Below are 17,587 nucleotides of genomic sequence, written 5' to 3' on the forward strand. Positions count from 1 at the left end.
CATACATACATACATATACACACACATATATATACACACACATATGTGTATTTATACTAATTTATGGATCTCTATATAGGTTTGAACAAAATAAAAAAGTTATTGGGATCCAGTGTTCAGAACTAGACTTATTTTTCTGGATGGATTAGAATAAAAATAAGCAAAAAAAATCACGGACTGTCAACATTTTTTTAATGGACATATTAAAAAACTAAAATCATTAAGACTTAAGTGATATAGGTTTATGGCCATGATTATGATATGAAGACATTAGCTGTATTATGTTATTATAACTAGACTTACAATAATTTGATCAATTGTCTACAGTGTCATAAAAATCACAGTTGCATCAAATTTTGCATTACGGACAGGGTAAAAAAAAAATAATGCCCCATTTGTAAGGCCTGACCAGGAACTTCTAGACGGTTGGAGGGCATGTGGGATCCTTTATTCACCCATATAAGATGTGTTTCCTTTCACCTTAAGGAACATTTCTCAAGTCTCAAATACATAAAACAACCCCCCCCCCCAAAAAAAAAAAAAAGGCAGCACCTCGGTTTATCAATGTGGATAGGGGTCCTTGGAGGAGTTTTTGCATCTGGTTATCAGCATTGCTTAATTAGTGATTTTAGTCATTAGAAGGCTAGTATGTTATCATTCATCAAGCTTTTAGTGGTAAATATAAAAATACATTGTGTTATCCATGCTTTTGAGTAATGTGTATAAATATTGATACAGATCTCAATACAGTTATGAAATGTAGATCGATATTGATGTGTATATTGTACATAAAATATATACACCCCAATTTCTATACGGATACCTGTATCAATATCTGTGTTTATAACTATATCTTCATATCGCTCTGTATACACGTTATGTAAAAACAATTTATAATTTTAAAGAATCATTCTACATTCCAGCAGGAATAAATTGTTAGGTCACTGTCACAAAAGTCATCTCCTGTGCCAGCCATTGACTAGTCTATGTGTGTCTCTCCCTGTGTACATGGGGATAAAAGTGTAATAATCAGAATCTATACTGCTGGCCTTTTGCATATCACCACATCAATGTAAAAAAAAATCTCATGCTCTTCGAAGTTCAACCATCATCAATTGTTTTACATGTAATAGATACATGTCACTCAGCACATACATAGGTCAGAAAATAAAGGATCACAAATGGCTACAAGAGATAAGATCGTGAACCAATTCTTAAAATGCACAGAAGGTATCTATAACCAAGCATATACATGTCTTAGTAAGAGCATTATTTAAGCCTAACTTGTAGACGCACATCACATCCCCAGAAGTTTGTTTTTTCAAAGGGTCATACAGATTTTTTTTTTCACTTTGATACTGTTTTTCACCTAGAAGTTATGAAAAAACTAAAAATGGTTACAAGTATGATTGCGAATGTTTTTTTCTTTTAACCAAGTAAAAAGTAGTGATAAAAGCCATCAAAAGAACTAAACACTTTCAGACAGATGTGTCCAATAGCGAAGGGTTTTATGGGTCGGCCCTCAAGAATGGGCACATCCACAATAGTGTTTTGAAGTCGCTCTCAAACTGGAAGATGATGCATTTCGGCAACAGTTTGTCCAACAGATATGAATCAGACACCTGTATGCAATTAGTATGTCAGATGGATGGATGGATGGATGGATGGATATCTATACACACGTGCCTTATTCATATATAACATTCTAGAACAGCAATATGAATAACGTTTTTCCTTAAAATTTTCACAGTGAAATTTAGCCGGAATACTATAATTAAATTAATTGCACGCTGGTAAACAATCATGTATAGCGCCCACCATGCAGGCTAGGAATATCACTAGAAAGTTATATTCCTGGCAATAAGACCCATCACAAAGAGCATGGCTGAAACTGTGCAGATGAAATAAAAACTACGCCAGAGATGAGTGCAGCCACAAAACCATTAGAAAAGTATTGGTTTATTGAATGTGAAAGCAAGATTGCCAATTTAGTGATAAAGGTAAATAATTGCTACGATTTCACTACTTTTAAAGCACAATTATTTTTTTTTTCCTATTTAGTGTGGATTGCTGACTAAATACAAGCTTAAGGTTCTGATTAAAAAAAAAAAAAAAGGATTAACAATTGCAATAAAAAAAGAAAGGTTTAAAAACAAAATATAATACCATAATAATAGGAAAGAACAAAACAAGACATCGGCAATGTTCATGTCTTTATAAAATCATTTCGGAACAAAACAAACTGTAGAAGACATTGACATTGGGTATGCATAATTCTTTGAAATATTGCAGACATCAATGGACAGTTAAAAAATAAAATTGCAAAGAAAAAAGGTTTAAAAATGTCTTCAGAACTGGAAATTAGAATCTTCAAAACATCTGCACGATGCTCTGTCTCACATAGGTCAGAACATTGCCAAGTAGTGTGACCAGCTAATTTTTTTTTTTTTTTTTTAAATGCCTTTTTTTTTTTAAAGACATTAAATTAGAAACAATATAATCAATTACAAACTACCAGCACAAAATAAAAACACATTTACACAGTATGTTTAATAAGTTGTACCAAACAGTCTACCAGCAAAAAAATGAAAAAACTCAAATTATTTCCGGCCGTATCTTCCTTGCTGATGCGGCATTTGGTAATTTCTCCCTTGGTTGTAATTCTGAAAAACACAAAAAAATAAAAAAAAAAGTGTTTGTTTACAGGATTAAACTACAGAAAAGTAAAAAAGCTTTATACAGACATGCCGAATCCTAACAAAAATTCCATAACAAAAGGGACGACATGGAACTAATCAGAAGTTAAAATACGCTCAGGACAACTCTAAACACGATGGAAAGAAGGGAGATTTGTCTGACAAGCATTGTCATTGTCCAATAAACACAATAGAAACTGCAAACAGGGCAACTACTAATTTAATTTCTAAAGGCGGTAAAAAATAATTTGTCACTGGGAGAAGCCATGCAACAAAAGGAAAATAAAAATGCAAGTAACCTTGACGGTGATTAATTATAACCCGCAGGACAGGCCAACCTGCAGCCCTATGTAAAAGAGCTAACTTACCTGCTGGTTCCGGTCATCTCTGTGTCGTTGGTAGTAATTGCTTGGTCCACCAAGCGGATTTTGATATGGTTGGTGCATATTCTGCATGAGTCCATAACTTCATAAAAATACATATATAAAAAATGGGTCAGTCAGAAAACATTTTCTAATGTAAAAGAAAAAACACAAAGTTGTCCACTATTGCTTTTTTTTGGCAGAAATTGCTAACACAGTGTTTTTGTTCAGTGGTGTGCGCTCTTCATTCTGAACATTAGATTTCCAAGTCAAAGTGCATTATCCAAAGGGTAAACATAAGCAGGAGAATGCTTTGTTTTCCGAAAGTCCAAACCCTCTAAGGCTCGCCATTCTTTCCACTTAATTGCAGATTGCAAATTAATTCTTACAGCAAAGAATTTGAATCTAGGGTAGGGTGCTTATCAGAATTTTTTTTTGTTCCCATCCATTATTCTGTGCAACATGTCACAAGGTCTGACCAGGAAAAAAAAAAAACCCTTTCTAAGTTCTATTGATGGGGTTTTCAATTGACCGCCGTGACCTAGCAACATCAGCACTAATTGGCATGGGCTGACATTTGGTATACAGTTTATATGGTAACACAAATTTAACATCCATTATGATCTAGACGGGCACCCCATATTACTAGCTGCTACAAATGTTTTAATTGCCTTGGTGTAGAGAACCAATTCACAAACCCTTGGCGAACTTGTACCTGCGTTTGATACAACCCAGTCAGACCATACACACGGGTGTAAGAGGACTGAAAACTCGGCGTTGAACTAAAGCTTTGCTTTGCCTGGAAGATTGCCACCAAAAAGGAAAAAAAATGTAGTACTAAAGGTGTTATATGGGTAGTGTTACTTGTAGCAATGTAACACTAAGAAACTCGCCATAGTCTGACTTTTATTTATTTCTTCATATGGATTAGTGAGTTCATTTTTAGAAGTTTTACAATGGATGCAGACAAGTAGGGACCTTTACAAACTTCTGTGTTTTGTCAGGGAACATATGTATAACATCCCTCATTATTAAACCACGTCACATTCTTTCCATTGCGCGGTACTTATTAGCCTGTGGATTCTATAATCCTTCCAGACCCTTCTTGCTTTTAATTCAGTAGAGTCTTAAGTAGTTAAAGAAACTGTTTTCAGTGGCAACTAATAACTACTGACCTACAGTGACACTGGTCTACAATGGGCTTGTCAGCCTTGAAAAAGTAGGACCAAAGAAGTTGATTAGTACTTCAAGAGGTTTGTAGCAAGAATCAATAGCGGGTCTGTGCCAACACGGCTATTCCAACATGGAGCATATAAAGTGGGACATCATTAGTTATGCCTCATTAATTTCAAGGCAGCTTCTGAAAAGAAATTTGTTTAGCCTACCCTACAACCCAAATCTTTGTTCAGTTCCAAAACTTTGCAAGGAGATAAAGGCAAGCGATGGATATCAGACTACTGGGAGTCACTTTCTTGGGCTGTCTGTGGCAAAGCGCTTAGTCGGAAGCCAATGTTTTGACAGGTCTTTTCGCTAAAAGTGCTACATGAATCTTACCTTTGTTGGGGCGGCTGGCTATAAAGCGGTGGACGCATGGACCAAGAATTTGATTCTCTGGGGTCTATAGGGAATGAAAATACATTTTTAGTAGAATTCACACATTAATGAATGTTAGAAGCTGAAAACAGATTTGTGCCCCCCTCCATGTATCAAGACATTTTCCTCCCCTCACCTAGGAAAAAGCATCCCTTTATGCATGTTCAAAATTATTAATAAAGTCTCATCCTTCACAGCACAACTTAGAACATTAAGATTCAGCCCAGAAACAATCTGGGAAAGGTTGAGGAAACTGTCTAATATTTATTACGGGAGGAGAGAGGGGGAGACGTGCACCAAGCCCTTTTTCCACCATCTACAAATGAAAATCAGTTGTTTCTCCAAAAAGACCAGTATGAAGATCATGATCTACAAGACATTTAGGGAAGTTGCATCGGTTTCACTTGTAGAATACAGTGCAAGGAATTTCTGGTTCAGATATAAATCATCTTCCAGCAGACGGCGCGTGTATGTGAGCTGAAGGACCACCCACCCTTTCCTTTGTTTCCGACAATACTACAGTAGAGACGTAGTCACAACAAAACAAGCAATTAGATGGATGCTCTTCTTCTAGACAAGATTGGCCAGAGCACAGCATGAAAGGCTTCTAATCAATAGATACTCATTCAGTACACAGCACTCCAGAAATTGTGGAGCTTGCAAATCTTTGGCTTTCTGTGATATCATCATTGTTTAAGTGAGACCTAATTACAAAGGCCCAGCCAAGATTTTTTTCTTCAACCCTAATCAATACAGCCATTCTGGAATATTGTAGATTTGCGAGCAAATACGTCTGTACATTTATATCTCAGTATATACACATTGTTTCATCTCCCCATTAATTTTGCAACAGTAAAGATATTAATTCTAAAGAATTCGTACACATTAAATAGACTGCTGAATGATCAATTGGCCAACAGCCATGTCCCCCAACTCGCCCGTATACAGGAACACTCAGCAGAACGCTGGTAGGTCTTTGATAAGAGGTGCTGAGACAGCTGTGGAAGTAGTTTTGCTCCTGGAGAACAAAACGGGCCAGATGCTTCACTCCCTTGACATCATCTATGGTGGTAGTCGGGAAACCACCCATACACAGATTGTTGACCAATATTGCAGACACCGGTAGGGTCAGCAAATTCTAAGCTAATGTGTATAGGGGGGTCCATGCACACCAAGGTCTATCTACATAGAATTCTGCCCATAAGTGAACGCTGGTCGACTATATTCACGTCGATCCAGTGCATGTTCATTGGCAAATTCACATGGGCTGATTTAACTGCATGAGGACAGAATGATCGTTGTATGAGGATAAGGCATGCATGTTGTAGACAGGGATGTACTCCAGTCTACGATGATTCAATGAGCGACATGAACAGTCAGCATTTTCCTAGTTCAACAAAATGCTGTTTGTTTTAAAAAAAAAAAAAAAAAAAAAAAAAGACATCCGGGAGCCATAGGGCAAGACCTGACCAGATCAACTCAACCCCTGGCCGACTTCCCCCACCCCGCAATAGGCGACTGACCGGTCTCCCATCTACGTGGTTCTCATTTTTCAGTTCTTGCCCCGCTGAATTAGAATATGTTCTTGATCCAATCTCTGTCTCAACCTGGGTTCAGATGAGGACCAGAGGGGTCACTTTTTATCCAATCATTAGCAATATACCACAGTACACAAAACTTTTATATAACACAAAGTTCAATATCAGCTTAGATATGTGAGCGGTTTCACTGAGGTGCATATCCCAAGAGGTTTGTAGCAGGATCACTGGAGCGATGACAAAAAATTGGCAAACAATATTGGCTGAAAGGAGGCAGTCCCTTCTTATTCTGCAGAAGTTTACCAGATCAAAACAACAAAAGAAACCAAGAGGGATTTATTAAGGCTTCATTTTATATAGGTTTTGCTGCTTAACTGAAAGCAAGGAGGAGTTGTAAAAATTGGGGAAAAGTTTACATTTCACAAAAATGCAAACCAGACCGTAAGCCGCCAAAATGCAGATTTTCTTTATTTTGCAGTATGGGCTGAACAAATGACAGGAAACGTTTTTACCCATTTACAAGTGCATATCAATATTAATAGAGCAATCTCTTATAGAGATATTTCATATGCTGAACTCAAGCCATGAATGTATCTGATGAAACAAAATAGCACTTATAAAAAATATAGATAGCTCAGGCAGATAAAGGGGATGTGTAATACTGACGCTAAAGCACAGATGACAACAAACTATAAACTAAAAGCTCCAAACAGCTACTTAAGAGTGTTTAGCTAATCATCTCAGCAATCAAAGACGAGACTTCATGTTTACTGATTGCACTAATCAAAATCGCTTGCGTACTCAGCTAACTGACAAGTTTGCCGAGTGCAATGAAAGAAAGTCAGAAATCAGATCCTCTGGTTTGCATAAACTACATCTGCCATTCACTGAGAGCAGTAGCAGACTGTACTTGACTCCTGCAAGTTATCAGCATATAGCCAATTATTCATCAGCTGAAAATTGGCACATCAATGTCAAATCAAGGAAAAGCAGAAAGGAACACCCACCACGGCCACTTGAAAGAGGTGGCTGTTTGATTGACCGCACTACCCTTCTCTACAGTAATGTCACTTTGAGCGTGTAGCAGACTGTGATCCCATAAATATAAGGAATACATTTTATGCGCCTTTTCTTTCAAGACACAGTTACTCGTCAATCTAGTTGTCATTCAGTATCGCAGCTGGAGCAATGCAATTTCCATTAAGAGATCCTTTCATATACAGATAAGGTGACACTGGCAGAACTTTGCGTCTTCTTCAGAGTTTATCCAATGTTATGCTTTAGTGCTGCCAAATTCTACCACCAAGTGTACATTGTTTATCTAGGACTAGAAGTCAAATGGACTACCAGACACCTCGGCAACATTTTACCACTCAACAGTTAACTAATTCTCTTGAGAGCAGTGTAACAATTTAATTACCAAAGGGGCAAGAGCCCTGTCAAGTAGTAGCACCAAATGACTGTTCAAACCAAGCACAATCGTGGCCAAACCATCCAGTGCACATTCCCACCCACTTGTTCCACCCTTGGCAGGGATAGCTGGAGAAGTAGTTGATCTAGTGATCTGAACGGTTTGGCCACACAGACGGTCGGTGTACAGAGTGTGCCTGGTTTCATCAGTCATTTAGTGAAGATAGTCTCCTTTTAAAAAGTTAACATTTTTCATAGTCACATAGTGATGAAAAAATGGATATGTTCATCAAGTTCTACACTTATCACCCCAATAAACATACAATACATTGGTGTGTGAAAACCTTAAGGCTATGTGCGCACATTGAGTATTTGCTTGCAGAAATTTCTGCAAGGCTTCTGAATCTCTTGGCAGGAAAAATGCTGTGGCAAAAACAAGCATTTTTGCTGAGTTTTTGTACAGCAATGAACGCTTTGAGCTAAAGATTTTTTTTTTTTTTTTAAAGTTTTGTGATGCAGTTTCTTGCTTCAACACCACCTTTTTCATGCTGATGCAGTGTGACATCAGAGTAATGGGATTAATAATAATAATAATTTTTATTTATATAGCGCCAACATATTCCGCAGCACTTTACAATTATGCGGGGACATGTACAGACAGTAAATTCAGTACAAGTTAAGACAATTTAAACAGTGACATTAGGAGTGAGGTCCCTGCTTGCAAGCTTAGAATCTACCAGGAAATGGGGGGACACAATAGGTGAAAAGTGCTTGTTATTTCAGGTCTGGCAATTATAATAAATAGGGATTTTCATATAAAGCTGCATGATCCGGACATCAGCCCGTGTGTTTAAGTGCAAGGCTAGGCAGATCGCTGCGGGATGATAGTAACAGCCTGGGACATATTGGCCCCTCCCAGACTGAAAACACTGGCTCTCAGCCGCCACAGAAAAGGAGCATCTATAAGTTGTGCCAAATCTGGTGCTTAGCCTCGCTCTTCCCACTTGCCCTGTAGCGGTGGCAAGTGGGGTTCATATCTCTGGGGGTTGATGTCACCTATTTATTGTCAGGTGACATCAAGCCAACATGTTAGTAATGGAGTTGCGTCTATAAGACAAATAGACATTAGTAACCCCATAGTGATATTGTATAAAAACACAGACACCCAGAATAAAGTCCTTTATGTGAAATGACACAGATTCCTTTAATGAATCTTAAAGGGAACCTGTCAACCCCAAAATCGCGGGTGAGGTAAGCCCACCGGCATTCAGGGGCTTATCTACAGCATTCTGGAATGCTTTAGATAAGCCCCCGATGTATCCTAAAAGATTAGAAAAAGACGTTAGATTATACTCACCCAGGGGCTTTCCCGCTGCTGGTCCGGGGCCTCCCATCTTCATCAGATGATGTCCTCTTTTGGTCTTCACGCTGCGGCTCCTGCGCAGGCGTACTTTGTCTGCCCTGTTGAAGGCAGAGCAAAGTACTGCAGTGCGCAGGTGCTGGGCCTCTCTGACCTTTCCTGGCGCCTGCGCACTGCAGTATTTTGCTCTGCCCTCAACAGGCCAGACAAAGTACGCCCGCGCAAGAGCCACAGCGTGAAGACCAGAAGAGGACGTCATGTGATGAATATGGGAGGCGCCGGACCCAGACCAGCAGCGGGACCGCCCGTGGGTGAGTATAATCTAACGTCTTCTTCTAATCTTTTAGGATACATCGGGGGCTTATCTAAAGCATTCCAGAATGCTGTAGATAAGCCCCTGATGCCGGTGGGCTTACCTCCGCGATTTTGGGGGTGACCGATTCCCTTTAACTAAACCATACTTACCGAACGCCTAATCCACCGAAGCCAACGTCTCCCGCAACAAAAAATAAATCACAATAATCCTCACCGGTCCGCAGAGAAGATAATCCATAATGTCCCATGATGATCCTGATCACTTTGAGAGCAGTCACATCAGTGATGTGACTGCTCTCAAAGACAGCCGGCGATACACTGACAGGAGGTAATCGCTCCGTCACGGTGTGATCGTGGCCTAATCCTGAGTATCTCACGTGTACAACAGTCACATTGGGAGATGTGACAGCTCTACCCGCCCGCCGGCGATACACTGACAGGAGGTAATTGCTCCCGCAGTTTATAGCACTGAGCTGTCATGAGAGAATTCACCGGACTTTATCAGTTCCGGTGATCTCCCTTACAGCACCACTGCTGCGTGGGAAAGTTCTCCTGTAGTGGTGCCGTAAGAGAGAGCACCGGAGCTGATGAACTCCTGTGAACTCTCTCACGGCAGCTCAGTGCTATTCACTGCGGGAGCTATTACCTCCTGTCAGTGTATCGCCGGCGGGCGGGTAGAGCAGTCTCATCTCCCAATGTGACTGTTCTACACGTGAGATACTCAGGATTAGGCCACGATCACACATGCGAGATATACGGCAGAGTCTCGCATGTTAATACCCGGCATTGACGCCGTCACTCAAGAGCGGAGCGTGAGGCTGCATGCATTGCTATGCGGCCGCACGCTCCGCTCCTGAGAGACGGCAGCAATGCCGGGTATTAACATGCGAGACTCGGCCGTATATCTCGCATGTGTGATCCCAGCCTTACACGGACTACGGCAGACAGGTGAGTATATGTTGGTTTATTATTTTACATTATTTCTAGGAGACAAGGGCTTCGGGGATTTGGCGTTATGAGAGTATAGTGGGTTTAAATTTTTATGTAGCTGTGCATGTAATTATTTAACTTTTTTTTTTTATTAACTGAGCACAGGTGTCACCAGATGAAACTACGTCTCCCATCAGCAGCACCTGATGTCACTACAGCAGACATAGCCCGATGGGAGCAGTAGTCTCAACGGCCCATGTCTGCTGACCTGCGGTATGTTTTTTTTACCGCTGGTCACGCTGACATGACAGCATGACACCCGGCGCTCTGACCGACAGTCTGCGGTAGCGTTACCGCAGGTCGCAGTTACAGCTGCTGGATCACGCTGACATCTGACAACATGATCCTGCAGCGCTCTGACAAGCGGTCTTACCGGAGGTAGCGTTACTGCCGATAAGAACTACTGCGCTGGCGTTTCCCACGCTGTCACACAGAGGACAGTGTGGGAAACCTCATAGGAAGCCAGTAAAATGCAAAACAAACACTCAGCAAATTCGCAAACATTTTTATACCTGCATTTTTGCTACGGATTAGACTGACTCAATTGAACTCAGTGGGTGAAAAGAGATGCAAAAACACAATTGACATGCTGCAGAAAAAACGCACTGCAAATACTTAAGGAAAATTACTGATCATGTGCGGAACACTTCACGATTGTCAGTGAATAAGCTTGCATAAGGATTCCATAGTGTTTTTGGCCCATTACCGCGCGGAAAAACCGCAGCGAAAACGCATCAAAAACGCACTGTGCGCATATAGCCTTGGAGGTAAGCTGCATATGCTGGATCTAGCCAATATGGAACAGATTATGATTAAAGGGGATTCCTATTCTTCAAAAGATATATGCTACCATATTCTTATTCTGTAATGGATATGTTTTTTTAGGATTAGTGAGAGTTTGACTTCGGAAACCCCAAGTGATGCAAAAAAAAAAAAAAAAAAAAAAAAGAGGCCGCAGCGTTTTCAGCATTTCCCTACACAGCGGTAATCAGCGCCATTTCCACTCACTTGAGCAGAGGTTGGACTCCCATGAATCATAATGTGAGGGCAATCCAAGAGAAATATCAAAGATAAACAATACTGAACAATCCAGAAAGGATAGTGGTACTTAGCTAGCTCATCACATACTGATATTCAGAAATACACCAGACTGATGTTACCTGTTTGCTTGGACTATGGACCTTAAGGCCACGTTCACACATTCAGTATTAGGTCTGTATTTTACATCAGTATTTCTAGGCCAAAACCAGGAGTGGAACACTGACCAAATACTGAATGTGTGAATGTGGCCTAATGGTAATTTCAAGGGCATTTCATCAGAATATAAAATGTAATCTACGAAATACATGAGGGAAAAAACAATCTGTCTAGCGTAATATGCATAAATTATAACTGAACTCTTATTACAAAAAGATAATTAAAAAAGTAACTACTATATTTATTAGTAACAAACATAGCAAGACATCGACCCAATGATAAAATATTTCAGACGTGTGACAAAGTTATTTTCTGTATATTCAGCACTTAAGTGCTGGGCAGCCGGCCTGATTTATTAGAATGACTGTGACCAACAGGGAGTAAGCCAACATGGTGCACTCTGTATTTGTGTGACTGGCACTTTATACAAGTCTCATCGGTGTGAGCTTATAATAAGCATGCACCCCCTCTACGCCCATTTATACATGGTAGGTGTCCGAGTGTTGTTCGTTGTATTTTGCACCTGTGCTTCCTTGGCCTTGTCTACATTATGTAGGTATTGTAACCAGGTACAGGCAATTTCTGTGGATATGGGTGCTTTCATCCCGCTCTCCCAGATGCCATTAATCAGAGCTGGAGAGAGAGCTGTTGCTAGACCAGCTGCTAAGCATTGTCTTCGAGAGAGGAGTGAACGTGCACACCCCATAGAAGACTCTGAAGAAACGTCCAGTTGGACTGCAAGCAGAAATTTCACATATTGCGTTCCAAAAGAAACAAATGTGAATATCTATGCAATGGAGCGTCACAGGGAAAAACGGAAAACAGCATCAAAATCAGGGGCACTCAGCGATGTCCACAAGATATTTAACTTCATTTTTTGAGCAAGTGACAGGTCCTCCAAGATTAAAAACCGGAATTTAGCAAAACCCTGAACTTACTTTGCATTAAGTTGGGAATCTGCTGGTGATGACTGGGCATTCGATACGCATTTACAGGATTGTAATTAGGCGGCGGAGCATTGCTGTACTGTCCACCTCTTGATGCTCCTCTGGTCTGTGGCATCACATGGCTTGAAATATAAAGGCAAGTCAAAATGTCAATAAATGTTGAAACAACCCGAATGGTATGTAAAATGGAACAATGCAGCCACTTACCCCAATTTTCGAAAAGCCGACTGATCCAGGTGGGCTGGCTTTCTGTCTCGATTGAAACCTAGCTGTGGCCTCCAAGGTCTTCCATTATTATTGGATTTCTCCCAATCTCCTGGTTTTAATGTAACTGATGGCTTTCTACATGACCAGGCGAAGAATAGAATTTAGTTCTGACATAAAATAGGAACATTTTCTTAATTCCTTTCTTCTTCAAAGGGAATCTGTCAGATGATGTGTGTAGAATAGTAATAGTATCCTGAAGCGGGGCTTGGGTAGCCCTTTCGGAATTTGTAAGTTTTATTACTGTACGTGGCCCCCTTGTGTTGCTCTAGGTGCTAAATTTATTGTCTTGTGCCAGCAAGTCAAGCTGGCACGAGGCAATAAGTCTGGAGGATATTTACACAAATAAGAACTACCACACGCCCAAAGAAGGGAAAATTTGAGACAATATTTATATAAATGAATGACAGCCGGCATCATTGATTGGATGGAGTGAATCGCATCACAATCGGACTATAAGTCATTGGTGCAGCCACATCTGGAATATGGGATCCAGTTTTGGGCTCCACATTTTAAAGGGAATCTACCACCCCCAGGACGTATATGACCTATTAATAAGGGCATCCAGGTAATAGAAATGTTACACTAGTCCTACCCGTAGCCCTCATATTAATGGTCTTGTTGTTGAGAAATGTTATAATGTGTCTTTATGCTAATGATTTCTTCCAGGCTCCGGGGTGTGCGGTGCCTGGAAGAAATCCCTGCCTCCTCTCATTACAATACTATCCCCTCCATCAGCATCAGTTATGGCCCCGGAATCCTGCAACTGCACTGCCTCAGAAATACATACCTCATCCTCCCTTCTATGGACGCTGCATTCAGGGATCTTCTGCGCAGGCGAGTCGCTGTGACCTCCAGTGTGTGGGCCCATATTATGCTCGCCCCACTCCCTCACTGCACAGTCATCACTAGGAACTATATGTACATAGTGATGATTATGCAGGGAGGAAGTGGGGAGAGCACCTTATCGGTGAGCACACCAGAGGTCAATGGAGTGCAAGTCGCCGGAGCCTGCGCAGAAGATCCCTGAATATAGAGCCCATAGAAGGGACCATGAGGTATTTATTTCTGAGGGAGTGCAGGAATCTGGGGCCAGTACTGTAATGCTTAAAATGCTGGCGCGCGACAATAAATTTGGAACTTAGAGCAATACAAGGGGGCCACGTACAGTAATGAAAGCTACATATCCTGAAAGGGCTGCCCTAGCCCTACTTCAGGACATTATTACTATACTACACACAAATCACCCGACATACTCCCTTTAATCATGGTTACTTACTTGGCTCCTTGTAAAACCACAGCTTTGAACACAAAACCATCTTCAAATTGAGGGTCTTTAAATTTGATGCTAAATTAAACAAAAAACAATAATTATCTGGATGCTGGGAGCATTTCAGTATTCTTATATGCACACACGTGATCTTAGAATACATACCTAATTGCATAATTTTGTGTTAAATTCCTTAACATAGGCACAGGAGACTCCACTATCCTACAAAGAAAAAAAAAATAGGGCAGTAAGACTGAAAAACTGCAAAAAAGCTAATATATTAACACGCATTCAAAAGGTAATTACATTTTACCTCTGAACTAAATATAAAATATTCAGTATATCCAACAGAATCCAAATTTCAGACTAAAGCCAAACTAAGAAATATTTTTTTCTTTTTTCTTCATATAAGTAAAAAAAATTGTCTCTCCTAGATCCATAGTTAATCAGTTTTTGGTCTGTGCGATTTTTTTTTTTTTTTTAATCGCGGTGTTTTGGTTTTTTTTTTTGCAAAAAAGCCCCAACAAACTGCTGGATGCCTCTTCGTCTTCTAGCAACCAGTGACAAATTGACAGCACAAGCTTGCAGCCGAGATGGTATCCATGTGCTGACCTTTTTTTTCACTGACCCAATTACTTGAATTGGGAAGTTTGCCACACAAATCTGATTCAAGTATAATAAATATCCATTTTTAGTGCAGACTAAAATAGGTGAATACTCTGTCTCATAAAATAGAATGTTCCAGTCTGCTTTCAGCACACAAGTCTGGGGCTACACGGCAACATGTGTCGTGCGACACAAATAGCAGTGCTGCATTGAGACATCACATATAACCATTTCTTACAGGGTTGCACTGTGACTGCAAAACAGTTGCAAAAGCTTCCAAATGTGTTAGATTTTCTGTAGCTGTTCGCAAGTCACACGTGACTCACTTGCCATAGACTTCAATGAAAGTCACGTGACTAATCAGCGTGCAACTTTGCAGAGTTTTGGCCATTTATTTTTTAATGGCAAAAATCACAGCTCTAAAATAATCATGCGATAACAAGTAGCAGACAAGTTGCACAAAGGTATTTGTTGCACAACATGTCACCATAGCTCTCTTAGACTCTGGTTAGGTTCTCCACTTTTTTTTGTGAGGCTTTATTCACCATTTTGTGCAGCATTTTTTTCAGGCAAATTTTTTTTTCCTGTTAAAATTCACTATTTTTCCCTTACAAGAGGAACTTGAGAACATAATATATCTAGAAAACCGTGCATTAAAAACAACAAAAAAAAAACAAAACACAAGAAAATTATGGGAAAAAAAATGCCAAAGAGACCACAGTTCTCATGCATGTGTTCACATGTTTTTTGCACACGTATAAAAGCCACACAGTTCATGCATTATTTAGATTGCAAAATGCTGAATTCTGTATATCTTACTCATTGGGAAGGACTGCCCCATCATTAATTTCAAGCATTCCCTGAATTCCGTGGCACAGCTCGGGCGGTATTCCAGTTGGCTATAGAAATGAAACAACAGACAATATTAAGCTATATTCAATATGACAGCTTCGAGTATTGGAATAAAAATGCAATAAGTATACCATTTTCCCTAACTACAAGCACAAGGGGCTGACTAGAAAAAAGCAAACTTTCCATGCAAACCACAAAGCGACCTGCATTGGATCCAGGTGGGTGGCTGCAGGCAAGTATGACGCAGATTGTTATATTTGTTTATCACGTATTTTGTCCTGTAGGCAAAGATTTATTTTACCAGGACTACTCACTTAAGAACTAATGTCACCGGGTTAATGCTACAGAAAAAAAAGATTAAAACACTAAACTCATTACTAGAAAAATAAAGAAAAATAAAAAAGCACAAAAGGGGCACATAGTGCTTTGTTCTATCCCTTCAAAGTTGAAGTTTTTGAACCCTGATCTGCAAAGGTGGCATGTACAGTAGGAAGCTCAGTCCTTCACATATAGGCATATGCACTCCATTAATACAGAAGAGATACCAGAGGTGCTGAGGTAAGATGAGGCCGCTTACACTGCTGTCCACCATGTATATCTGATCCAATACAGCTGAGATACCAGAGGTGCTGAGGTAAGATGAGGCTGCTTACACTGCTGTCCACCATGTTTATCTGATCCAATACAGCGGAGATACCAGAGGTGCTGAGGTAAGATGAGGCCGCTTACACTGCTGTCCACCATGTATATCTGATCCAATACAGCTGAGATACCAGAGGTGCTGAGGTAAGATGAGGCCGCTTACACTGCTGTCCACCATGTATATCTGATCCAATACAGCGGAGATACCAGAGGTGCTGAGGTAAGATGAGGCCGCTTACACTGCTGTCCACCATGTTTATCTGATCCAATACAGCGGAGATACCAGAGGTGCTGAGGTAAGATGAGGCCGCTTACACTGCTGTCCACCATGTTTATCTGATCCAATACAGCGGAGATACCAGAGGTGCTGAGGTAAGATGAGGCCGCTTACACTGCTGTCCACCATGTATATCTGATCCAATACAGCTGAGATACCAGAGGTGCTGAGGTAAGATGAGGCCGCTTACACTGCTGTCCACCATGTATATCTGATCCAATACAGCTGAGATACCAGAGGTGCTGAGGTAAGATGAGGCCGCTTACACTGCTGTCCACCATGTATATCTGATCCAATACAGCGGAGATACCAGAGGTGCTGAGGTAAGATGAGGCCGCTTACACTGCTGTCCACCATGTTTATCTGATCCAATACAGCGGAGATACCAGAGGTGCTGAGGTAAGATGAGGCCGCTTACACTGCTGTCCACCATGTATATCTGATCCAATACAGCTGAGATACCAGAGGTGCTGAGGTAAGATGAGGCTGCTTACACTGCTGTCCACCATGTTTATCTGATCCAATACAGCGGAGATACCAGAGGTGCTGAGGTAAGATGAGGCCGCTTACACTGCTGTCCACCATGTATATCTGATCCAATACAGCTGAGATACCAGAGGTGCTGAGGTAAGATGAGGCTGCTTACACTGCTGTCCACCATGTTTATCTGATCCAATACAGCGGAGATACCAGAGGTGCTGAGGTAAGATGAGGCCGCTTACACTGCTGTCCACCATGTATATCTGATCCAATACAGCTGAGGTAACAGAGGTGCTGAGGTAAGATGAGGCCGCTTACACTGCTGTCCACCATGTTTATCTGATCCAATACAGCTGAGATACCAGAGGTGCTGAGGTAAGATGGGGCCGCTTACACTGCTGTCCACCATGTATATCTGATCCAATACAGCTGAGATACCAGAGGTGCTGAGGTAAGATGAGGCCGCTTACACTGCTGTCCACCATGTATATCTGATCCAATACAGCTGAGATACCAGAGGTGCTGAGGTAAGATGAGGCTGCTTACACTGCTGTCCACCATGTTTATCTGATCCAATACAGCGGAGATACCAGAGGTGCTGAGGTAAGATGAGGCCGCTTACACTGCTGTCCACCATGTATATCTGATCCAATACAGCTGAGGTAACAGAGGTGCTGAGGTAAGATGAGGCCGCTTACACTGCTGTCCACCATGTTTATCTGATCCAATACAGCTGAGATACCAGAGGTGCTGAGGTAAGATGGGGCCGCTTACACTGCTGTCCACCA

General features: G+C 40.9%; 1 protein-coding gene across 1 annotated transcript in view; it reads right to left on the minus strand.

Moving 5' to 3' along the window:
* Positions 1–1,943: 1,943 nt before the first annotated feature.
* The window catches only part of XRN2 (5'-3' exoribonuclease 2), a 121,852-nt gene continuing 106,208 nt past the window's right edge, over positions 1,944–17,587 (minus strand). The window contains exons 23-30 of the mRNA XM_077282782.1: positions 15,368–15,447; positions 14,108–14,164; positions 13,952–14,020; positions 12,616–12,750; positions 12,400–12,530; positions 4,613–4,676; positions 3,065–3,161; positions 1,944–2,663 (exon numbers count right to left, since the gene is read on the minus strand). Coding sequence (XP_077138897.1) covers positions 2,601–2,663; positions 3,065–3,161; positions 4,613–4,676; positions 12,400–12,530; positions 12,616–12,750; positions 13,952–14,020; positions 14,108–14,164; positions 15,368–15,447 — 696 coding nt within the window. The 3' untranslated portion in view covers positions 1,944–2,600. The remainder of the gene's footprint in view (positions 2,664–3,064; positions 3,162–4,612; positions 4,677–12,399; positions 12,531–12,615; positions 12,751–13,951; positions 14,021–14,107; positions 14,165–15,367; positions 15,448–17,587) is intronic.

This window comes from Ranitomeya variabilis, chromosome 2 (genome assembly GCF_051348905.1).
Source record: "Ranitomeya variabilis isolate aRanVar5 chromosome 2, aRanVar5.hap1, whole genome shotgun sequence".
Taxonomy (NCBI): domain Eukaryota; kingdom Metazoa; phylum Chordata; class Amphibia; order Anura; family Dendrobatidae; genus Ranitomeya; species Ranitomeya variabilis.